This window comes from Capra hircus, chromosome 27 (genome assembly GCF_001704415.2).
Source record: "Capra hircus breed San Clemente chromosome 27, ASM170441v1, whole genome shotgun sequence".
Taxonomy (NCBI): Eukaryota; Metazoa; Chordata; class Mammalia; order Artiodactyla; family Bovidae; genus Capra; species Capra hircus.
Genome location: NC_030834.1, coordinates 37,787,165 through 37,812,214, shown reverse-complemented (window position 1 = coordinate 37,812,214; position 25,050 = coordinate 37,787,165). Strand labels below are relative to the sequence as shown.

Genomic DNA, 25,050 nt, shown 5'->3' with positions numbered 1-25,050 from the left:
AGAGAGAGAGAGAGAGACCTGGAGGCCAGAGGAAGGGAGAAGGGCTGTTTGGATGAAGGTCACCAAGGCAACAAAGCGTCACCTGGCCGTGGCAGCTGGTGCCAGTTTCCAGTTTTTGTTCCCACTCCTGGAGCAGGTTTCATCGTACTCTCTTACAGGTTTCAGCAACCACTGAGAAGTGGTGGCGCTCAGAAGTCTGAGCCCCAGATTCTACTCAGATCCCTGCTCTAAGTTCCTCAAGAATCAGCACCCGCTGTGTTCTCTGCCCCTTCAAAGAGTCAGTCTGTAAGGCTTTCCCTCGAAGTTCAAGGCTCTCAGAACTCCTGCTGCTGCTGCTAAGTCGCTTCAGTCGTGTCCGACTCTGTGCGACCCCTAGACAGCAGCCCACCAGGCTACTCCGTCCCTGGGATTCTCCAGGCAAGAACACTGGAGTGGGCTGCCATTTCCTTCTCCAATGCATGCATGCTAAGTCGCTTCAGTCGTGTCCGACTCTGTGCGACCCTATGGACAGCAGCCCACCAGGCTCTTTCGTCCACAGGATTCTCCAGGCAAGAATGCTGGAGTGGGCCACCATTTCCTTCTCCACTCAGAACTCCTGCCCCTTCCCTTTGCCCTCCTTCTAGCACTAGAGGTCTGGCGACAACAGAGGATGAGATGATTGGGTAGCATCACCGACTCAATGGACATGAGTTTGAACAAGCTCCGGGAGGCAGTGAAGGACAGGAAAGCCTGGCATGCTGCAGCCCATGGAGTCCAAATAGTCATGGTATGACTGAGCAACTGAACAACAACAACTAGAGGTCTGTCTCTGTTAATTTAATCGTCTCATTTTCATTGTTTAGCTCTTCAGTATCCATTTAACTATTTCCTGATGTTAAATTATTGTTGAATTCATGAAGTTACTGTTGTTTCCCTGATGAATGATGCCTGGAGTATGGTCTCCCCCTACCACTGGCTCATCTACATCTCACTAAGGCAGCTGAAGAAGCTGCTACTCCTAGTCATCAGATCCATGGTATCACGAATAAAGTGGACCAGCCAGATGTCCTGGGGGATGTTAAGATCCTCAAAAACTTCTGCTGATCTTGTGGCAGAGAGCCAGAAAATTGATTTGACCTAAAGCAGGATGATGAACTTGCCCTACCGCTCCTGCTGGGAGAAAGCAAGCTGCTTTTCGTGGTTCTTGCAGATTGTTACAGAGGAGAGAAAGTATCAGATCAATAGCAGGATAACAATTGCTAGGGACTGTGGCGGTTTATTCCAGTAAAGAGCCCTCAAACAAAAGAGCAGCTGTGACTGAAGTTACCTCCTGATGAAGTTCAGAAACCTGGAGTCATCCTCCAAGTCCCAGCCAACTTCCCACATGAGCCCAACAGCTATCCAAGTCAATAATTGTTGTTGACCTCTCATATGTCAAAAGAAAATTCAGAGAGCTTGCTTGATATGAGTATTTTCTTGATCGAGAAGCAAACTTGTCAGACAGGGCGAGTTGCAGCAGAAGGAGCTTAGAAGCTGACTTTCAGCAATTATAGTGCACTTTATAAAGTATGTTTGTGTGAGTACAGTCAGCCCTCAGACCCATGGCTTCCATAACTGTGGATTCAACCTGGCTCAGATAGAAAAATGTTAGAAAACACAATTCCAGAAAGTTTGGAAAGACAAAACTTGAATTTTTCTCCTGCCAGCAACTATTTACACAGCGTTTGCATCGTATTAGGTATTATAAGTAATCTAGAGATGAGTTAATGAATATAGCAGGGTGATGCATAGCTTATAAGCAAATTCCACACCATTGTTAATAAGGACCTTGAGCATCCTGGGATGTTGGCATCCTCACGCCTTTAAGGGGTAATGGTGCACTGTTTTCTATTGTGACTGGTTACTGGGAACTTACACTCCTTTTCCTTGATTGTAGCCCACTAGCTAGGAAGCTGCAAACTCTCATTGATAGGAAGAAAGCTTAAAGCTTTATTTAAGGTTGAAATCAGCATCTGGGGACATCGGGACAGCTTAGGTTTTAGTTAAGTGCAGTGGGAATTTGGCCTGGCAGGATTGCCAAGCTGTGGTCTCAGCTTTGATTTCTCTGCGCCACACCTCTCTTCCACGGTGAAGGTGACGGGGCTCAGACAGGGGGAGCTGACTGTGTTCTGCTCAGCCAGGGGCATCTGTGCTATACTGGGTATAACCAGACCCCCACCCCTCCCCCGGTCGGCTTCTGCCCACAGGGAGGGGAAGTGTCCATCTCCTGAGTCATACAGAAGGATCTCTTAATTCTCCTCCTGTGCCCTCCAACCTGGACTCTGTCCATATTGAAGTGACATTTGATAAAGCACCTCAGGTTATCCCTCTAGTTCTTTTAATTGGACAAGAATTACCTGAGAAAGTTCCACATGGCTTACCTATGGAGTCCTATCCCCAGGTCACAGGTGCGAGGCCTTGCACCAAGGCCTCAGACGTGGAGCCCAGAGCCAAGGTCACCCCTGGAACTGACCGAGCCCCATTGGAACTGCTGCCAAGCCCCTTGATCCTTACCAGCCAGCTTCCTGACCTCAAATTAGGTAAGAACACCCACCATGGCCCCCTAACCAGTCACCTAACGCCACCCTTCCAGCAGGAATTTTCTCTGTCTTGAAGCTATAAAAATTGGCTACTAACCTATGAAAAGCATCAACCAGGTCAGCCAGCTGTGCTCACAGCACCCACATTATCTCCGCTCTTTGGTTCTTAAACCCACTCCCTTCTGCAACATTCTGTGTCTAAAAATTCCTTTCCAATCCGTGCTCGGACTGCCACATCACCCAAAGATGAAAACGTCTCTCCACATGGATGTTAGTCACTGGAGTATTTATAGTGTCACAGCAGAATCAGAACAGAATCGGAATAAAACTGTGGGGCCCACTGTTGAAAAATTAAGCTTTCAAGATGACCATTAAGCCAAGCATGGGATGCTGTGAGTGTGGGACTGTGGAACAGAGTCGAACCCAATGTTCCTAAAGCTGGCATATGTGGCTGGGTTGACCATGTACTTTTCCTCCTATGCATAACTCAAGAAGAAAGTTCGTGAGGTTCCTTTTAATACCTTCAGTTGTTTTTTTTTTTTTAAGGACATTGTAACAGAGTCCAAAATTACTGCTTCCCTTCCCCCAGACTGAGACCATTAAATTGAGTCCTTCCTTTCAAAGTCATTTCGTGCCTAAGGCCTTATGCCTTCCTGTACATAATGGATATGGATCTGCATAATAATTTGAAACATAAAAATGTGAAATGCTGACTTCACTTTGAGAGGGAGGCCTCAAAAATTATGAGCTAGTTAGGAAAATACTTCTGTTCCTCCTTCTGTGTTTGAATGGTCTTGTCCCTGAGAATTAATATTTGTCCTTGGGAAGTGTAGAACTGTGTGTGTTTGTGTTTAACTTACCCTCTGGACAGTGCTAGGTCCAGAAAGGACAGATTCAGAGCTGAGGCCCACCCTCATGCTCTGTGGGTCAGTCACTGCTCCGGGGGAAGGGGGACCAGTGATGATGGAACCCCTCCTCCTTATAATGTGGGAGGAGTTGGCAATAAGAGGGGCAGCTATTGGAAGACTGAATCCCGGCCCCAGACAGAACTGCCTTCACTCTCAATAGTCCTGGGTTCCCTGAAGTCCAGGGTCTGAGAGATAGTGTCAAGTCCCAAATGCTAGCTTGTCCTTTTTGAGGAAGGGACAAGCTAAGAATCCTGCACTGGGCACAAGAATGAATGATACAGAGAGATGGAGTAACCATTCTCCCCTGCCAAAGAAAAAAAAAACAAACTCTTTAAAAACTCAGATGAGAAGGCAATGGCACCCCATTTCAGTACTCTTGCCTGGAAAATCCCATGGACGCAGGAGCCTGGTGGGCTGCAGTCCATGGGGTCGCTAAGAGTCGGACACAACTGAGTGACTCGCTTTGACTTTTCACTTTCATGCATTGAAGAAGGAAATGGTAACCCACTCCAGTATTCTTGCCTAGAGAATCCCAGGGATGGGGGAGCCTGGTGGGCTGCTGTCTATGGGGTCGCACAGAGTCGGACACGACTGAAGCGACTTAGCAGCAGCAGCAGCAGCAGGGTGTTAGTTCCGTCTCATCTCTGGGTGAAGGAGGATCAGAAACAGGGTTTTCTGCACGCCTTTTCTCCTTGGTCTAGTGCAGGATGCTGGCACCACATTGCCATATCCTCCAGCCCAGCCTCAGCTCCCCCCGGGGAAGAAACCCTGTTCCTCCTTCTGCACAATTCACAGGTTATCTGCCTGCACGCCTCACCCTGCTGAGGTATGATTTTGACAAGAGATGACCCGGGGAAATGGATCTTCCCGACCCAGGAATCAAACCTGGGTCTCCTGCCTTGTAGGCAGATTCTTTACCAACTGAGCCACCAGGGAAGCCCTGAGGGGGAAATGGTCTTCCTGTGATGGAGCTGTCCTGACAGCGGATGTCCCGACTCGCTGCATCTCCCACCCTGCATCCAGGAAATCCTCTCCTGGTTGTTACCAGGGCCTGTGCCCCTCAGAAACACGGCCTTTCTCTCCTCGAGCCTTTGGGAACCTTCATGGTCTGAGGGGTGAATCACTGGCATGATCCGTTTATGTTGGGACTCAGTAGCAGGCAGACCTAATCTGCTGCTCTTGTATGACACAGAATGAATGTTTCCATTTGCCATAGCAATTCCAGTGGATGTTTCATTTCATGTATTTAGGTCATTTATACTCCCTGAAGGGCACTCCTTTTTTGTTGAAGCCCTAGATCAGATGGAGAGGTAACAAGGCCTGAATTTTCTGAACAAAATTTGCTCCCAAAAAAGACTGAGAATGATTGTTAAGGCTTTTAATAGAGAGGGCAAATCTTAAACCAATTATAAATAAGAAAGTAGAGAAACTAGAGTAAAAAGGTGGGGATAACCCAAGGGAGTGGATCATTTGTTTAAATTGTTGGTAGTGAATGGAGAACCACTCACCTGGGTTCAGGGCTGTCTAAGGAAACGCAGTGGATACTCTTAGACCTTTTCAGAAGAGGCCATCTTTTCACACTGTGTTCCTATTTACTGATTTCTGAGCATCTGTACTCTGTGGTTACAACAATAATAGAAAGTAAATACTTTTTTCCTATAAAAATAAATGTGTTCAGCAGTGCTTTACTCCAGCATTTATTTTACCATAATTCTTTAATCTCATATCAAATACAGATGGTCCCCGATCTACTGGGTTTTTGACTTTAGGGTGGTTTGAAAACCATATGCCTTCAGTAGAAATCGTGCTTTGAGGACTGCATTTAGGTCTTTGTCCCAGGCCAGTGGTAGACTGTCCCACCAGGTTTCTTGATGCTGGGCAGGATCCTATCGCTCCCAGGCAGTCCCCTGACTACAGAGCAGAGCAACTGATACATGATTAACCATTCTAGACCCAGACAACTGCCTGCTTTTCACTGTCAGTACAATATTCAGTCAACTGCATGGGACAGTCAAAGCTTTATTATAAACTAGGTTTTGTGTTAGATGCTTTTGCCCAACTGTAGGCTAATGCATGTGATCTGAGTACATTTAAGGTGGGCCAGGCTGAGCTCTGATGTTCCATGGGGAGGTGTATTAAATGCATTTTTAACATATGATATTTTCCAGTGGTCATGTATGGATGTGAGAGTTGGACTGTGAAGAAAGCTGAGCACTGAAGAATTGATGCTGTTGAACTGTGGTGCTGGAGAAGACTCTTGTGAGTCCCTTGGACTGCAAGGAGATCCAACCAGTCCATCCTAAAGGAGATCAGCCCTGGGATTTCTTTGGAAAGACTGATGCTAAAGCTGAAACTCCAATACTTTGGCTACTTCATGTGAAGAGTTGACTTATTGGAAAAGACTTTGATGCTGGGAGGGATTGGAGTCAGGAGGAGAAGGGGACGATAGAAGATGAGATGGCTGGATGGAGTCACCGACTCGATGTACATGAGTTTGGGTGAACTCTGGGAGTTGGTGATGGACAGAGAGGCCTGGCGTGCTGCGATCCATGGGGTTGCAAAGAGTTGGACACGACTGAGTGACTGAACTGAACTGATTTTCACCTTATGATGGGTTGATCAGGAGGCAACCCCATACTAAGTATGGTATAGGACTATCTGTAGTATTTTTTTATTTTGCCTTTGTATAATTTTGTCCTTGGACCTTTACACATGTATGTAAAAAGATTTTGATTAGAGGAACTTCACGGTGTCAGTTGGCATTATGCTGCTCTAACTGCTCCTGATACAGTGATTTGAAAACCAGTAGTAAATAAGACTAGGACAACTGAATCATATTCTCCATTACCTTCCATTATAAAATCAAATACTAATTAGAACAGAAAAAAAAAACTGGTTTATTCCAGGGATAAACATCACACTTTAATATAGTAACATACATATGATATGTTTAAATTAGAACAGTTCTTTGATACAATAATCATACTCAAACTAATATACAAGGTACCAGCACTCTAAAACTTTCCAAGTGTCAATTTTTATTTTGATATTTGATATTTGCTTCTCTTACTGACATAAGACCAACTAAGAGGGATGCCTTGTACCATAAGATGACTTCTTGCTCAGGAAGAATACTAGTAGATACTGTTTTACTGAAAAGCAATTTTAATATGTGATTATGTTTCACAGGGTTACTTTATAATAAAAAAGGTTAAATGCATATTATTCTGAGGATATTACAAATTTATTAAACTGAGATATTTTGTAAAACAGACTAATTTAAAAGTCTCTAGCCACATTGAAGACATTTTTTTAAACAAACATGCCACAACCTTATTTTGACTTTTGAAAATCTAGAATGATTCTTTAAAAATGTAGTCTTAATAAATTTGGGGATATATACAATGATAGTTTATTTCCCACAGGTCTCTGGCAGTCAGTCAAGAATTAAGTAAAAAGGAAAATAGGCCCCTGGTTATCAAAATGTTTTATCAAAATTTGATAAATTTATAGGACTCATCCAAGTATTTTCTTCTACTTTACACAGTGTTATAAGTATTTTATTATCTTATAAATTCAAATAGTTTACAAAGTAGGCACAGAGAGCTTTTTTTATGTTTAATTTTATTTTTTTAATTACTTTTTATATTGCACTCAAATACATTAAGCAGAAGAGAATAAACCCCACAGAGGAAACCTTCTTATGTACAGCATCCCTTTACAGTATCGTCTATGCTGAACCCTTGTTTTGTGCAAGAATTAGAAACACCGCAGTGAAGGTCCACAGATGGGGGACATTTCCTAAGGTTTCTGTGTTTGCTAAGTAATATCTTTTTTCTTTTTCTTTGAAAACCCCACATTTTAAGGCATTTTTTATCTTCCACCTTTTACAGCCTTGGGCCCCCCTGATCCCTAGAGTGTAACCCAGGGCCTCTTTATCAACTAGATATGAAGTTCATTTTCCTGGTCCAAGTCTCACCAGCTCCCGACAGCCTCTGAATGGAGGAGGCTGGGGTGATATGTATTAAAGCACAGAAGAGAGACCCTGAGAGACCACTCATTAGTAGGAAAGGGTCTTCAATTACACTGAGCAGGTGTGTAATGTTCCAGACTTCTCAGGGTGAGAGAGCTGTAGTGATCATTCTAGTCCTGCCAGTTTTTGAAACAGGTTTACCTAAGGCAGTGAAGTGACCACTGGGACCTTTGCAGGAAAGGGGCGATTCGTCTTTTCTTTACTGAATTGATCATTATAATGATAAGTAAACATTTAACATAGCGGGTTTCCTGAATGCCAGTCATCTTTATTTCAAAAAATATATGAGCTGCTCTTTTCTAAACCATACTCATATTTTGTATTAATGTCAACAATACAGAAATAATCAATTACAGAGGCCAAAACTTAAAAGCATAAACATTAATCGAAGAATATAGACCTTCAAAAATATATGAATACTTTTAGTAAGGGTTCACATAGATACTTTAAACATATTATAGTCCAAAAACAGTAAAAATGCATGAAACATACTACGCACTAGTACACTTTAACTAAAATTGCTATTTCACTTCTTCCCGGGTATTCTCATATCTCTACCATCGCTTTAGTATGTTTTAACATGAAATATACACTATGCAGATGAAATAGAAACTTCTGATTTTCAGACATTTAGAATTATTTTACTCCCTTATCGATACTGTAAGAAATTCTGCAATAACGTTGGCAGCTGGAGCTGTGGGATCAGGTGTAATCTTGGTCTACCGATGTAGTTTCTGATACAGAGTCTGCAGAGCTGGCATAGAGAGCTTGGGGTGGCTGTAAGAAACGTGAAAGTATTTGTTCATTACAATCAAAATGGATTTTTCTGTGTTGTAAGACACATGAAATCAAACCACATAAAAAAGACAGTGCTTTGCAATAAATTAGGGCAGTATGACCATTGCATGCGTGTGCATGCTCGGTTTTGTCTGACTCTTTGCCACCCCACGGACTGTAGCTCACCAAGTGCCTCTGTCCATGGAATTTCCAGGCAAGAACACTGGAGTGGGTTGCCGTTTCCTCCTCCAGGGGATCTTCACAACCCAGGGACCGAACCCAGCAATGTAAGCGTATACTTTACCTCTATACCACCTGGGAAACCCATTAACCTAGGGAAACTTATATAAGCATATGTATTGCCTTTATTTGTAATACTTCATTATGACTGAGATATAATCCATGCATGTTCTTTAAAATAGTTTAATCTTCAGGCTTATGAAATTGTTGTTGTTTATAAAGCCTCAAAAACAAGGCTTTTTGCTTTTTGAAGGAGATATAAATCTCCTGCTTTATGAAAGACATATAAATCAAAAGCTCCAAGAAGTGTTAGGCACTAAAAGGGGAATTTAAAAAAGTTTTTTTTCCTCAAATTAGGTTAACTATTTAAGCCAAAGCAAATTCTATTCTAGTGTCTAGACCAGGCTTTAGAATTTCTGTTTTAGAATAAAAATTCATGATTATGTTTCTATAACACACTATAGATGATGCGTATCCTTATAAAATGGGGGCATATTTCAAGATATATATTAACAAATATATATTTAAACAGAATCAACATATTGTTTACTGTCAAAATAATATATTTAACTTAAACTGAAGGAATACAGAATTTAGATAAGATGAGAACAAAGAAAATCAAAATCCTCATGATACCTTCTTTATGGATGCAACTCAAGTTAAAAAGTTATCTTCCTTCAAAAAATATTCCAAATGTTATGCCATTGTTATTTTACATGCCAACAAAAAGTCTTCTAATTTCATCTATTTCAAGCCCTTCAAAACGTTTTTAATGCCCTCATAGATTCTTCTTACCTTCATGTTGAAGCAATAATCTTTCCACCAAACTACTAGAAGTCGCTACATCGATAGGTCGCAGAAGATCTGTGTTTTTGGCATTGATATCCGCTCCAAATTCTAGCAGTAAGTTTACAATTTCTGTACAGGACTGTTGAGCAGCAGCGTGTAATGGAGTATCCCAATATTTGCCTTTTTGTACATCAGCGCCTACATGGAAATGAGGAGTGATGGTTTGTGAGACGAATCACCTACCTCAGCAAGGGGAGGCCGGTGTGTCAGCCACAAAGAGGACCTCAATTCTCTATAATAAGCTACTTCTTTGTATGCAATATATATGCACAATGCAGATTTCACAAATATGCTTCATACATGCATGTATTAATCTTAAAACGCAATACACCTGGATGGAGAGTTCACACTTTTGTTAAGTCCTCTAATATTTTTCTCTGTGCTTGAAAAATCTCATAATAAATTATTTTTTTAAAAAATTTTAAACAATTCCCAAAGTAATCATATTAACTAGTATTTATAGTGCACAATTAGGTTGACATATCCATTTGCCTCACAATGGATCATTCTTAGGACTATTCAAGAGCTTATTGTTCTTATTCTTTTCATTTATTTTAGGGCAATAGAGCTCTTTGGTTTCTCGGAAAACTTATGACGATATGTGAGTTCTTTGGGTAAAATGTATACAGATTTGTCCCCCTCTCACTCAGGTAGTTTAATTCAATAAATATATAAGGGAACTGAGCCTTTTAAGTAGAAGACTACATTATATTTCTGCATTCAAAGTAAGGTTTTAAAATGCTTATATTAAAATATCCTTACATGTTAAATTACCTATTACACAGTTATTTTATCTTGGTGCAAACCCCTGGCACATGGTGGTCATTTGACACACGTGCAATGAATATGTGCTGCTTAATACTGTAAAGAATAATGATCCCATTTTCCAATACATAAAAAGTTACAACACCAAGACAGGCCTGTTAATAAAAATCCATTAAGTCCTTCTCAGCTCTGCTTTCTGACACCATCAATAAAACCGATGATGTTTATAAGAAGCAGCACATTTCATGAGTCCCTTTATGGCCCTCCTGATACTCTCAAGTTTCAGTAAATGTATTTGTTCTCAATATTTTTAAATCAAATGTAAAAGATTTAGTGAAAAAATTATATTCCATAACAAAATCTCCACAGAGAAAGCATACATTTCATTGGTTATACCAATTTTATGGGAGATCAGAGCCTGAAAATAACAACCAATCCACAAATACTAACAGTACTGCTTCAGGTTTTTTTTTTTTTACCCAATATAAAATATTGGGAAGAGGATAATATTGCAAGCAAAATAAAGCAGGTTGTAAAGAATAAACTCTTCTGGTTATACAAATTTATGGGTGAGCATAGCCAGAAAATAACAATCTGCCAGCCATCGTTAGCAGAACTCATGTTTAAGACTCTTACTAGGTATAAAGAGAAAGAAATAGTGCATACAGACACTGCTTGAAGAAGTGTATAATTTAGCCAAGATGAAGTGAGTAACACATAATAGGATTACTAAAAATATATGTGACTTCCCTGGTGGCTCAGATGGTAAACAATCTGCCTGCAATGTGCGAGACCCCAAGTTCCATCCCTGAGTCGGGAAGATCCCCTGGAGAATGGAATGGCAACCCACTCCAGTATTCTTGCCTGGGAAATCCCATGGACAGAGGAGCCTGGAGGGCTACAGTTCAAGGGGTCTCAAAAAGTCGCACACGACTGAGTGACTAACACTTTCACTCTCATATATCAGAGTCTGAATGAGTGTCATAAACAAAAACCACAGAAATCCATTTACTCATTTTATGTATATTTTGAGCACCTGCCACATGCGAGGCATTGGGCTAGAGGGAAGAGTTGATGGAAAAAAAGATATAATTCATATCTTAAAAGGGCTCGCAGTCCTAGAGTGGAAGATACCACATGGTCTCAGAAGATTATGAATAGTTTCTTAGGGCTGAAGATGAACTTTAAGGAATTGGCTTGTTTCAAGAAAGTGAAAGGGTATTAAGTCTTTTTGGGGAAAGTACAAAGTGGGGCAAAGTCTTGAAAGACAAGGTTACCTAAGCAGTTATAATCCGTAACATTTCTTTTGATAGGTTTGCTCACAGAGATAGAGATATTGGGCACCATTATATACAACCTTGAGGATTTTAATTTTATAACCTTTATAGGTAGGACTTTTGGAGTTTTGAGGTCAAGTGGAGTTACCACAAATGTGCTCCCTTTTATGGATTTTAGAGTTATAGGTGAGGATGCTTAGAATAAGAACATTTTTATCCATAAGGTGTAATTTTTAAAGAAGCTTATTTAGAGAAGTCAATATGAAGCTGAAGAACTGCTTGTGTGTACAGACAGAATGGAAGATGGTATAGAAAATTACCAGCGTAAAGAAGCTTCCGGACACAATGGAACTGCTGGGACATGCAAGCTACATACAGAGGGGTTCCCAGATGAGGAATGTCTTGGTCAACATCTACACCCCAGGATATCAGGATTTCCAGACACTCGTGGTGACCTGCCAACACAAAGTACAGGTGAGTTTGCGTCCTGAACACTTGTTCCCCCACCTCCAACACACAGCTCCCCCCAACACCCGCCCCAGGCTTCTCCCTGCAGCCTTATTCACTATGCCTGTGGCTGAAGGCGCTTTTTCGCCTTGTCACTTCACCCAGTCACAGTCACCTTTGCTGGCTGCCTCGTGCGTAGGGGAAGGAAGGCAAGACTCCAGCTGGGGTTTGGCGCCGTATTCCAGGAGCAGTTCTGTGCAGCTGGTGCTGCCTCGTGAGCACGCGTTGAATAAGGGGGTCACGCCGTCTATGGTGAGCGCGTTTACCTAAAGCAAACCAGAGCTCTGAGAATGAGAGTCACAGAACCACTCGCCACTCCTGGCAGGTATGTGCGTGGAAACAGGTATTAACTGAGAAGGTGTGTGCAGCAAACGTGACAAAGGCTTTTTAAGCTCGCACACACATCCGTAAGCAGAGCTTGAAAATGCTAAGGGATAAACAGAAACATGATGTGGTGGATAATCTACAGGAGTGGGCATGAAACTAGTGGAAATCTGAAAAAAAAAAAAAAAAACTCTAGAATCGAATACACAGAAATGAATTAAATGATTAGGTACTTTGTAGTTAGGGGAAAAAAAAGGTACAAATGTAACAGTGATAAAGCCACTTTGCTGGTTGGCAGCTGAAATTGGAAATCCTATTTCTGAGAATTTATCTAAAAAAAAAAATTCAAAAGATGAGCACACATTATAGCTTAAAGATGTTCATCTACTGTTATTTAGAATCACAAAAGCAGGAAATATCCTAAGGGATACTCCATACCCTGCAGCGTGCTACCCATCTTTTACAAAGATTGGAAATCGTGCTTGGAGTGCTAGCGGGCAGTTTGAGAGCTTTCTTTTTGTTCCGCTTTTGAAAACTACTAAGAAGGCAAGAGATGCAAAATGAGGACTTTGCCTGCTTCTCTCAGTCAGCCCACGTGGGACGGGAACGCTTTTCGGGGCACTTACGTTGGCTCCGGCTTGCAGAAGTGTCCTGGCACAGGCCACATGATCTCCAAGGCAGGCTTCGTGTAATGGCGTGACATGGTCTATGGTCACTGCGTTGACATTATAACCCTAAATATGACATCAGTAATTTTGAAACGTGAGCAGAAAGTCAGAGAAAAATCCCCTGTGTCAACGGTCATTAGAAGGTGACGGCAAAGACCAGAACATCTCAGGAAAATCAGGTTTCAGTTTAGCAGGCATGACCAGTTCAAACCCCCAGAGCCAGGCAGCTGTCAGATCCCCTGAACCAAACTGTTGTAACCATCATATTGCATCCCACACAGCCTTAAGTGGTTTGTCCAACAGATTCTGAGCCACCTTGACATATTTGGGGCAGTCCGCTCTGAGCCCCATCAACTAGCTTATATGCTGGTGGTTAACAAGTCTCAATACAAAGTCACTTAGATGTGAGTTTGAAGTGCCATAAGGCAGTATTTTTTTAAAATTTGGATTGCTACTCTAACCTCTAAATATATTGGTACAATTAAATGAGATGATACATGCAAAGCAATAATGATTAAAATGCCCAGCATACAGAAAAAGTCTTATTGTATTATTCAATCAAAATTAAGTAAAATCTAACTATTTTCATTCCAAATAAACTAATGATATCAGTCTAAAATATTTAACTGTTGCTAGGGGAAAAAGGTTCCTTGCCTTCCTGCTCTATTTGATAATTCACTCTATGGACAATCATACTACCATCATCACAGGAAGATTTTCGTGGCCAAAGCCCCACAGCATCTTATAGGTTACCATGATCTAGAATAACACCAGGAAGGACTTGAAGAATCTTGAAATGAAGGCAAGAAAATAAATATCACCCCAAATCTTTGCTACTAGTGAGTGGCAATTTTTTAAGATCCCTTGAATCACCCTGTCAGAGGTTTCAGATTGGCTGGTCTGTAGCCAGACCTGGAGAGCTGATTTCCAGCCACTGCCCATGAGGGTGACCGATGACAGAAGCCTCTGAAAGGTCCAGGTTCTGTCTCACAAGGGCTCTGGACACAGCCTCTGACCCTCTCAGCTGGCCTGTCTGTGGACATGCGCTTACAAATCTCCTAAGACTCCTCCTCTCCAAGAACTGTGTGACCCTTTCAGAGGGGTTGCCCTTCAGCAGTTAGTGACATTTTGCAATTTTTATTGTATATTTCATCAGGTGATGAGCAAGCCACATAGTCACCGGATTATCCCAGAACTGGAAGGCCCTAAGGACTGTCTTGTTCTGCAACCTCAGTTCACAGGCGAGTAAAAGGAAGCTCTGACATGCTGTGGTTCACCTCAAGTGCCAGCCAGGAGTTCAGGTGACCAGAGCCCAGGGCAGTGTTACTTAGAGTGAGTGACACAACCCTTTCTCCCCTCCTAGTCATCTGAGAAAACTCCTGTCTCCCTGATTCTGAGAAGCACCAGGGCAAGGACTTCTGGACCTGGGTGTGCATTCATATCCCATTGGCCAAGTCCGAGTCCCTTATACTTCAAAAAGAATCTGTGCTTTTCTTTTTCCCTCTGGTGAGTCTGATGATCAAAGAGGTGTAAAAATGACTGTTCTGTGGCGTTCATAGGCAAACCCCCATAACATACTACAGATTACCATAATGTAAAAAGCATTGTTACAGCAAGCATCTGGTCTGATTATCCTTCCTTGGATATTTTATGACCGAACTAAGCCTGCAATTAACTGCACACCATTGTACCGATGTAAGCATATTTAAAACGTGTGATGAATAATACATATATCCAATTACTTCCTGCTTAAATATGTCTATCAATGAACAAATATACTGTGTGAGGAATCTGAAATACTAAGGCATAAAACTATACCAAAATATATTAAAAGATGTTTCAAAAGATAAATGAGAAACTATGGATTTGGCTAACAATATGAGTTAAAATAAAAAGCTAGTAGAAGTTATCAAGCAATTTTGTTGGTTTTGAGTTGATTAATATTGATAATGAATGCTGTATGCTCAGGGAATAGAGACATATTTTAAACTATAGGTTATATCATAAACTTATGTATTATAATATATTACATTATAAAATTATATGTTATATTTTACCTGTGATAATAATGTTCTCAGAGCTAGAAGACGACCTTGACTGGCTGCTTCATGTAGTGGTGACCGATCTGCCCAGGAACCTTCCAGAAGAGAAAGAAAACAAAAATCTGTGAGTTAAAGCAAACCCTGATGGTGATGGTTGCTGTCAACTCTTTTTAACTCTATGGAAATGGCAACCCACTCCAGTATTCTTGCCTGGAGAATCCCATGGACAGAGGAGCCTGGCAGGCTACAATCCATTAGGTCTCAGAGAGTCAGACACAGAGGGGCACGCGCGCACCCGGCACCAACTCTTTGAGATACGTATCATTATTATTTCTGTTTTAAAGTTAAGGAAGTAAAAGCTCTAGAAGAAATGAAAACATTTAAAAAGAGTCACATAGTCTAATTCCAGAACTGAATTGTTACAACTCCACTGCCATTGTTTTGCCTTTCCATTCAGCATTATTTCCTGCTTATCCAAAAAATTAATAAGCCCAACATCCAATTCTTTGAATTATCAACTGAACAAAGAGTTATCTTTCATTAGTTTGGGGGTATTGTTTCTTTCCAGGATGCAACACTCCCATATCATATTAAAAGCAGAATTGAATTAGTGTACCCCAATAAATATTGGTTAATAGGGCAAATCTGGCAGGAAAATAATAATTTATAAGAATTGAAGCCTTATATTCTCACAAAATAAAATGCTAAAGTCACCATCATAAGTAAGTCTTTGGGGAAACAGTTATGTTTCAAGTTCCCATCGATGAAGATAAAATTCAATGCTTTCAAAATCATATGCAATTGTTTGTTTTATTATTAAACAACTTGACTGCAGAGCACAACTCTGGAGGACTTCAGAACATATATCAGTTTTCATGGTGAATGTTTAAATAAGCAAATTATTAACTTCCCAAACAGACTGCATGTGTAAAACCACTGTGTTCATTTATTGAGCACAGTGGTAGCAAATTAACAAGGTTTTGAGTAACCAATGCTTAAATAAATGTTTGAATTTAAATATTCATTTATACTATTTGTAATGATTTATAATGCTCCCTCCTATATAATGGGTTAGTAAATTTCATTATCCTTAATTTATCGCTGTACGCTGTATGCTGAATTGTATGAGGCTGATCTGTTATCAGTTCTTCCACCGTCACTGGCTAATGTGGCAATTAACCAGATGCTGGCACTCAGAACAGCCTACAGAAATGGCCTTTTGGATTCATTTTTGAACTCATTTCTTTCCAGTAAACTATTAAGACTGTAAGGGGCAGCAAAATTAATAATACTTACAACTGAGGGGTACTAGATATTCCTATTTTACATACAATTTATCCATCAAAATGATTTCATTAGTCTTCTGGACCATTCAGCATTGCTTGCTGTTGTTCACAAAAGACAGAAAAAATGGAAAAGCGTCATTCAGAAAATAGGCCACATCAGGGCCAAAATAAAGAAATGTGAAGTGTTTACTGAATTTACCACCCATCACAGTCCCCTATTCTCCTCCAAGACGGTCACAAAGCTTTCTGTACCCACTGTCATTTTCTTTATCACCAAGCCTCAAAGTCCTTTACGGTGGAAGAAAAAAAAAGACTGAAGCCAGAGTCTTGTATGTGCATTTGCTATCATCTCTATTCATAGGACCTCCACCGGCATGGAAGGGGAGTTCAATGTCACACGGTCTGCAGGAGAGTGTGGGTGGTGGTAAGTGAGAAACCCACTGGGAATAATTGGTGTGGGCGAGGGCTCCCTTGGCCTGAAAGGCAGGGGTCAGTCTTCTGAGAACCACGCCCTATTACTAATATTTTCCTGGATTAACTCAGCTCTGCTCACCTGCCCAGGAGCCCAGCTGCTTGTGGCCTAAAAGCAGTGAGGTGAGCTAGAGGAGGAGGAGGTGAGAGAAATGGAGACCAGGAGGAAGAGAGAGATGAGATGCAGGTTGGAGCCCAGAAGGGTCATGGAGGAAAAAGACTGAGGGACTGGGCAGGCCTGGCCTTGAATCCCAGATTAGGGTGGTGGCCTTCAGGGAGGACCTAATCTCTCTGCGGGTCAATTTGCTCACAAAATAGGAAAAATACTGCCTGTGAGACAAGATTGAGAGCAGGCTAGAAAGGAGCATGCTAAGTACATGCCTGCCACGTAAATGCACAAATAATACCTAGCATTCTTAGTTAAATATGAACTGATAAATACAGGAGGTTTTTAATATGAATTTAAAGGAACAATTCTTCTCCAAAATCAGGGGAACTCAAGCCCTAAGTAACAGCATCTATTGACCAAAATGATTTTCAGTGCTTTCAGCTTAATTAAATAAACCATATAAAGCAATTGAATGATTCATAAATGTATTTAAGCCAATGATCAACACTGTTGCTATCTTTTTCTTTCCTAAGTAAGCGCTGAGAAATAAAGTCATAGCAATCCATTACAGGAGTAATATAGTACATGCTGGCGAGTCAGGGAAAAAAGTTATTGTTTTGAATTCTGCTTACTTAACTCCCAAGCAACCCCACCTGGTCTGCTTCCTTATAATTCCTTAGATGAATTTCTATAATTAATCTGGTAACATGTGAGAATCAGAGGATCCATCATGCTCCAGTTTCTGTTTTGAGCTAAACCTTCATCCCTCCCTGCTGCTCCCTTTCAAAATCTGAGAATCAACTGCAAATTTCTATTCAGATATATTCAATATTAAATATCTTACTTTTCAATACAGATATGCTTTACAGTAGAGAGATTTATAAGCTTTCTCAAGACCAAACAAAAGATAAATATCTTCATTTACAACTTTTTAAACTCTACAATCTTGTTAGACTTTACATTGGGTATCTAAGATTTAAAAAATAAAAGTTCAGTTGAACTCCTTAGGATAAATTATTCAATGGGAAAATGTTTTACAAAAAGTCTTTAACTTTCACCAGCTAATCTAATGCCCACTGCTTCGGTCTCTCTGTAGCAACACAGGAGGCCAGTGCCTATATTTAGAAATAACACTGGTTCCAGGGCATCTGGTATATAATTTACAAGGAGAGAGCCTGTCGTATTCTGTAAACAACCACCTTACCAGAGCAGAAACATTCACGTTCTCAGATATTTACGGGTCCGTAGGGGTCTGTAACATACCTAAATCACCATCTCCCCAGGGCACTTCAAGCCAGCCACTGTTGAGGTAAATCCGACTCATATCTTTTTTTTGATCAGCATTAAAAAAAAAAAAAAGGTCACTTGCCATGTATGTGTTAGCTCTGTTCAGCCATTTTATGCAGCTCTAAGCTCCTTGTAACGTGACCTTTTACCTCCAAAAAGAAACAGCTTTTGGAAAATCAGATTTCTTTTCAGAATTGCCTCTTACTATTGCTCACTGCTCTTTGAGAAACTGGCTGTTCCCAATTCATTTTTCTCCTCTACTTACATTATGTGCTCTGCAATGAAATTAAAGTATTACACTTGGATCTCTGCCCAGGGTTATGATGAAACCATTTTATTTTTCAGAAAGTCTTTGCCTTCTGCCCATCCTAGTCCCATCAGCAAGCAGGACTCATCAGAGAGCAAATTTAGGAGCAGTACAGGGGGCTCTCTGGGTTTGGGTCACATGGGATTTTCCTAAGTGGTCCCAAACAGGAATGTCAGGACGGTCATCTCAAACAGGAGATGACAAGGAGAGGTGAAAAGCAATGACATCTTCATATATGAATCAGAGAGCAAACTACTAATACACTTTACAGACTGCAGGTCTTAAATCAATGACCCTCCTTGTGATGGATGTGGATTTACTGTGAAATCGAGAACCTGGAACTTCCACGGCCACTTTTTAAAACTATGCAATTTCATGTTATTTGTCTTAAAGAAGATCCAAAGATGTGGCGAAGTTTCAGACTCAACGACATCTAACGCATCCCTATCCACAGATTTATAAAATACTTTTAAAATCACCTGGGATTTACTGACCCTTACTGAGTACTTTTCTGTTGAGCAGATTAATAGAGCCATACAAATCCTTGAGGACGTGGTTGATTAGGGAAGTAACATGTTGCCAAAACCAGTCTCTTCAAAGACTGAGACTGTCCTTGTCTTTCCACTCAGATTATGTCCTTATCGTTCATTTCCTGAACATAATGCTAGTCCGGATCTGAGACCACCAGAGCGAGCTGTACCTTGGAAACTTCGAGTACATGTGCGGACTTGCATGGACTATCCTGCCACTTACTCCAGCAGCCCTCCGTTCTCTTACAAGAATACAGGGTATGGGCAGGAACAGGAATAATAAAAATAAAAAAAACACCCACACAGATAAATGAAAGCATTGCTGCAGTTTGTCTCAAGAAATAGGACTAAATTTTTAAGGAAGTAAAGATGGTAGTTCTCCCGTGAATATCCAAAATCAAGGGAGAAAGACTATTAAACACACTTCATAAAAACCAGTGACCATTGCTGCTGTGGACAGAGCCTGCTGGACTTCATCACAGAGACCTGAGCTCAGAGGCCAGCACAGATGGACTCTTGAGCCTCAGTTTTCTCACCTTTAAAGGGAAGGATAATTCTGTTTCCATCATAGGATTGTAGTGAACGCGAATGTACTTAGCACATTTGTACTAAATGCATTTGAAATATGACACTACAATCCAAATTCCATTTTGAACAAATACCTCTGTATGTCTGTCCTATGAGCTTTTCACTGCATCTTCTATACAGGAAATAGAGTAATTTAATTTATTTAAGATAAGAAAGGACTTCCCTGGCAGCTCAGAGGAAGGACTTCCCTGGTGGCTCAGAGGTTAAAGCATCTGCCTGGAATGCAGGGGACCCGGGCCGATCCCTGGGTCGGGAGGATCCCCTGGAGAAGGAAATGGCAATCCACTCCAGTATTTTTGCCTGGACAATCCCGTGGAGGGAGGAGCCTGGTAGGCTACAGTCCATGAGGTCACAAAGAGTCGGACACGACTGAGTGACTTCACTTTCACTTTCTAAGATAAGAAGACTTTAGCTCATCTTATTCCTCTTACATGTATCTGTAGGAGATATAAACGGACAGGGAACAGTCAAAATTCAGAGACAGTGGTCACATCCACACAGAGAGCTCTTCAATTTTTGTGACACGTTACAAAATTTAATTCCAGACACTCCTGTAGATATTTTGCTGGCATCTCAAGACATTTCTAAAAGGAAAGTCATCACCTTTCTCTCAAAACCAACTATTCTTTTTGCTTCTTCATTGCTTTAAGACAGTGTTACCATCCCTTCTGTCACCTGGCGCTAATAATACGGCCTTAAATTTAAGCACAGCAGTTTAAAGGAAAGCTTCATATGTATGAACTATTTCCTTTGCTTTTTGCAGGGAAGCAGTTATTATTAAACCAGTTACTTCTCCTCACTCTTATTTTTCGTGGATCCGCATGTCAAGCTCAGTCCTTGACTCATCTACACTCACTCTTGGGAGGATCTCTTCTAGTCCCATTGATGTAAATATTATCCACATGTTGATCACCCCAAATTTGTATCTTCAGACCAGCTCTGCCCTCTAAATTCAAGATGTGTATTTCCAACTGACTCTTCACCTTTTCCGCTTGGCTATCTAAGTAGGCCTTGCAACTGAACACGCCGAAGACTGAACCTTGGCTGTGATCCTTCCCAGCTCCCCTTCCTATCAGTAAGTAGCAATACCATCACCCAGGTGCTTCAGCACCAACAGCCTTCGTGTATTGCTGAGTTTCTATTTCTCACACCCCACAGTCTAACACTGGTAGGTTCTTTTGCCTCAACCATTCAAATATAATTCAGCTTCGACTATTGTCATAACCTCTAGTCCAAGCCACCATTATGCCCGCCTGACTTAGTGCAAATGCCTCCTGACAGGTCTGTGTGTTTCCACCCATGTGCTTCCAACAGTCTATCCAAAACACGAGGATCCTTGTAAAGTGAGAAACATTCCAATGACTTTCTTTCTCCCCAGAGTAAAATCCAAGGAATTTCTGACCAGTGTGACCAGTTCCACCCCTCCCTTACACCCGTGGTCCTCGTTCAGCCATGCTAAACATCTGGGCTTCTGGGCCCTCTGCCTGCAACGCTTCTTTCTGAGAGACACACATGGCTTCTGGCCAGCTTTTACTGTCTACTGGAATCGCCTCATAGGGGAGCTCTTCTCTGACGGCCTTTTATGAGACCGTCCTACCCCTACGACAGTACTCTTTCTCATTTTCCTGCTCTGTTTTTCTTCATAGAACTTTTTGCTACTGCAGTGGAGATCTTAGAAAGTGGACTTGCTACAGTTTGCTCACTGCATATCCCGAATACCTACCACGTCAATAATGTCTACTGATGGATGAATAAACACTTGTTGATTTGTTAAATTACCTTTTTTGCAGTCACCTTTTTTTTTTAGCCATGCTAATTAGTTCTCAATCTTTATTGATCACCATATTGTTAAAAAGTAATGAAAAAGAAATACATGTTGGGCTGGGTGGTTTGTCTCAAGAAATTGGGGGGAAAATCAGATTGCTTTCTCGGCCTATTAAAAAAATGAGTATTTTATCCTATTTAAAAATATGACTTGCATGTTTTACAAATTTATAACAATTTCTCAACAACATCCATCAGACCCCAACCATTCTATAGTAAATGCAACTTTTACATTGTAGGGGGATAGGGGGTTATTTTTATCTCTAAATCTGCACTTCCCACATTAAGTCTATCATCGACCATATTGACCTTTTACAAAAGTGTACACTTGTTCTCTTAAAAAATAACTCCCTTGCACAGTTCCTTTCTGGCACTGTGCTCATTCTCCTCCATGGCTTTCATATTTTTATTATTAAATCTAAGAGCTCTATGCCAGGGCACTTTAAGGAAGTGCTTCTGTTCATTTTCTTGCCTTCTACCTTAAATGTTTCGAAATTCCCATATTTAATTGCTTGGAAATACTCTTTTCCTGCTCAATAGCAGCTTTCCTGGCTCCCACACCAACTTAGAAACACCTGCTGAACCGGAAAGGTAAGCAACCCAGGGACTACTGAGTTTACCCGGGTGTTTAATACACAGTCCTAAGAATGAGTCTGCAGGGGCAGTTTCCAGATGCTCTAAGGTGAAAGATACAATGCAGCCCTTGGCCATGCCATACATTTCCAGGTCAGAGTCCACATTCTGGAAAGCACCCACAGCTTCAAGTTAGTACTTGCAAAGACAATATCGTTTATTTCAGGACACCAACAGACTTGCAATGGCCGCTCTACTAACCTTGACTGGTCAGAATACCCCAGCTAGCTTTTCGCTTAGAAGAACATTCTTCTACGCTCACTAGCCTTCTTTTCGGGAGGGTCTGCTTAATGCAGTTCCCTTCAACAGAAGCACCGTCTGAGGGCATAGTGGGGCTGGCGTTTCTGCCTGGACAGCCAGGGTCTCGAGGCAAGGCTCCAGCCAGCAGCAAGGTCAGAGCCGGATTTCTAACTACTTTTTTTCCTTCCCTTCTTGCTTTCACAGAGATTCCTGTGTGCTCACTGGAGGAGGGCCTCCACATTGAACTCTGTGCAGAAACACGGGGAGCAGGGCTGGCAGGGGTGGGGGCTGGGCCAGGAAGGCAGTAGCTTTTCTATTTTTAAAGTGGAGACCCAGCTGTCGCCAGAAGGATTTAACTATCTGCGTGACACAGAAAGCAAAAGTGTGCAAAAAAAGTCACCTTCCCTAGTCAGAAACAGAATAGAAATGTGCTCTCTCTTGCAAGCATGAAAGCCTGTGTGAAATCTCTACAGATGCATCCAATGTAAAGTCGCCGGTTGATAACAGCAGTAAACAGCCTTGCAGCCAGAAAGCTCGGTCGTGACGGGTGACCGGCAAGCCTGTCTCCTCCATCCTCAGGAATAAATAGTGTGCATGCATTAGGGTCAGCTGGTAGCGAGCTCATGTTCTCATCTGGTAAGGATCTAAGTTTAGAATTGGCTTCTGTACAAAATCACAGTCTTCCTATTTATATAGGCATAGTTCCCTATTGTGATTTTTTTTTTTTTTTCTGGAGGTCATTTCTAGACCAAAAGACGTCAGGAGTCAATTTAAGTACAGCTGAGATTTTTCACCCTAAAAGGCAGAGGATGGAGCAGCTGGACAGAAGAGAGGAAAAAAGCGAACATGTGCCTGGTATTTTTTTGTTGGCATGTAAAGCTGAACAAGGAGCATGGTCCATGACTGAGTCAAGAGCAGTGGCTGAACCATGACAGGGTGCCAGGGATTAACTGAGCTGGCGATCCTGTTACATGGTATTAACCTACTGAGATGGGTCTAGATGAAAAATGGTTACAGATTCCATTATCTCTATTTTTCACCCACTATTATTAGGTTCTACTTTCTGTTGATATAATGGGAAAAAAATTATTGGGGTACTGCTTTCTTATAACAAGCTGGATAAGGGAAAAAAAAAAACATCTCATGAGTAAGATTATTTCCCCTGTTAATATCTGCTGCCACATTGCACTGCCAATATTTACTTCAAAGTTATCGTGAATGAATACCAAGAATATCTTTTCCTTATCTCGGATTAATTTCTAATCCTTGGAACTATGTGACCTGGGGCAAATAGCATGGTGATACCTCAGTTTCCTTTTCTATAAAATGAGGAGCTTGGAGGAGATGGTTCCCTTCTGGCTCCAACATTCTTTGATTCAGAGGCTAGGACTGATATAAAAGGGCAGGGTGGTTATGTGAGCTCTGGGCATATGATATCACTACACAAGAGGCCAGACATTTCCAATAAAACTGGAACTTGTGATCAGCTTAGCTGAGGCTATTTGTATGGGGGAGACATTCCTAGATGGTGAGAAAACCTTAGAGGGTGGTCTAGAAAGGGGCTTTTTGAGTCCGGCGTGGTTGCAGAAGGCAGTTGTTCCAAACCACTAGTTCTTCACCACAGGCTGGTACCCATAAACAGAGTTCAAGGATCTAAACAAGATGAACAGTAAAAGTAAATACTGATCTTTGTTTCTAAAAACAAACTTCCATTTTAAGCTTTTGACATTTCGGCTTTGCACTTTTCTTTTGTTATTGTAAAATAAATATAGAATCCTTTATTATAAGAATTGGGGCAGCTTTTGGTCTTAACAATTTTGGACTTCTGGTCTTATAAGGATCTATTTCTATGTCTGTCTTCTCTACGAGGCTATGAACTCTGAGTACGTACGTCTGTCATTCAACAGGTCCACCACTGTACCTCTTATAATGGGCAATCAAAAAAAATGCTAGTTTAAAAGAGTAATTTGAATATAGAATTCCCAAGAAGCCTCAAGAAGGGCTTTCTATAGTCCATATTGGGGAATAAGCAAATTTCCAGCGCAGCGGGGAGAAAAGTCACTGGATTTGACTATAAATACATACTTAGTTAGATGAGATGTGTGTGGCTTGCGGAATACCTATAATAATTCACATAAATAATTAGGAGAACAAAGGAGATCACAATTACTTCTTTCAAAAACTTTACATACATCAAAAGTATAAGTAATTTTTTAAAGCAACTCTATGGAGTTGAAGGAAAATGTTTCAGTTAATTTGCTGGAGAAAATAAAGGATGAAAGATTGAACTGATTGTGCACAGCTGTATGATTTCATTAAAATATGCACAGTGAAGGGGATATGTTTGGGACAGCATCATTGAAATGCTGGGTATCTATGATCATATGAATAAGAACACACTGTGAAATCTTCAGACGTAGCATCTTCCCAAGTGTAAATAAAAAAGTGGATTAGATAAACCACAGGATATTTTCAGGCTCTGAGTAGGCAGATGTTTTAAAGCAAAGCAGGATTAGATAAAACACTAAGGAAAAATAAGAAGAATTATATTTCATAGATCATATTGGGCTCTGAACATGTGTCTCAGAAAAAGTATCTGAGATAGACTATAGATTGGAAATGGCACTCTATTACTACCCACGAAGACTAAAATGAGATTTTACACCTTGTAAGAAGGAGGTGGGAAGTGAACCAGGTCAAGTCTCTTCCCAGGAGTCATTCTGTTCCTGTTTTAACAATGCTAGTGTGTCTGAAAACACCAGGACCTATGTTTGGTCTGGTTACCAGTCCTCAGTGATAAAGCGACAATTAAAGTTGAAAGATCAAA

At 41.0% G+C, this 25,050-nt stretch overlaps 1 protein-coding gene across 3 annotated transcripts in view; it reads right to left on the bottom strand.

Moving 5' to 3' along the window:
• Positions 6,340-25,050, bottom strand: part of ASB5 (ankyrin repeat and SOCS box containing 5) — a 40,153-nt gene continuing 21,442 nt past the window's right edge. Inside the window, exons 1-7 of one of the 3 annotated variants that reach the window (XM_018042133.1) lie at positions 22,185-22,326; positions 14,964-15,043; positions 12,865-12,972; positions 12,030-12,180; positions 11,728-11,862; positions 9,312-9,503; positions 6,340-8,276 (exon numbers count right to left, since the gene is read on the bottom strand). In XM_018042133.1, the coding sequence (XP_017897622.1) occupies positions 8,149-8,276; positions 9,312-9,503; positions 11,728-11,862; positions 12,030-12,180; positions 12,865-12,972; positions 14,964-15,043; positions 22,185-22,311 (921 nt within the window). In that variant the 5' untranslated portion in view covers positions 22,312-22,326 and the 3' untranslated portion in view covers positions 6,340-8,148. Of the gene's footprint in view, positions 8,277-9,311; positions 9,504-11,727; positions 11,863-12,029; positions 12,181-12,864; positions 12,973-14,963; positions 15,044-18,077; positions 18,154-22,184; positions 22,327-25,050 lie in introns of those variants that run through there. The other 2 variants (XM_013975373.2, XM_005698684.3) reach the window with 2 other exon arrangements.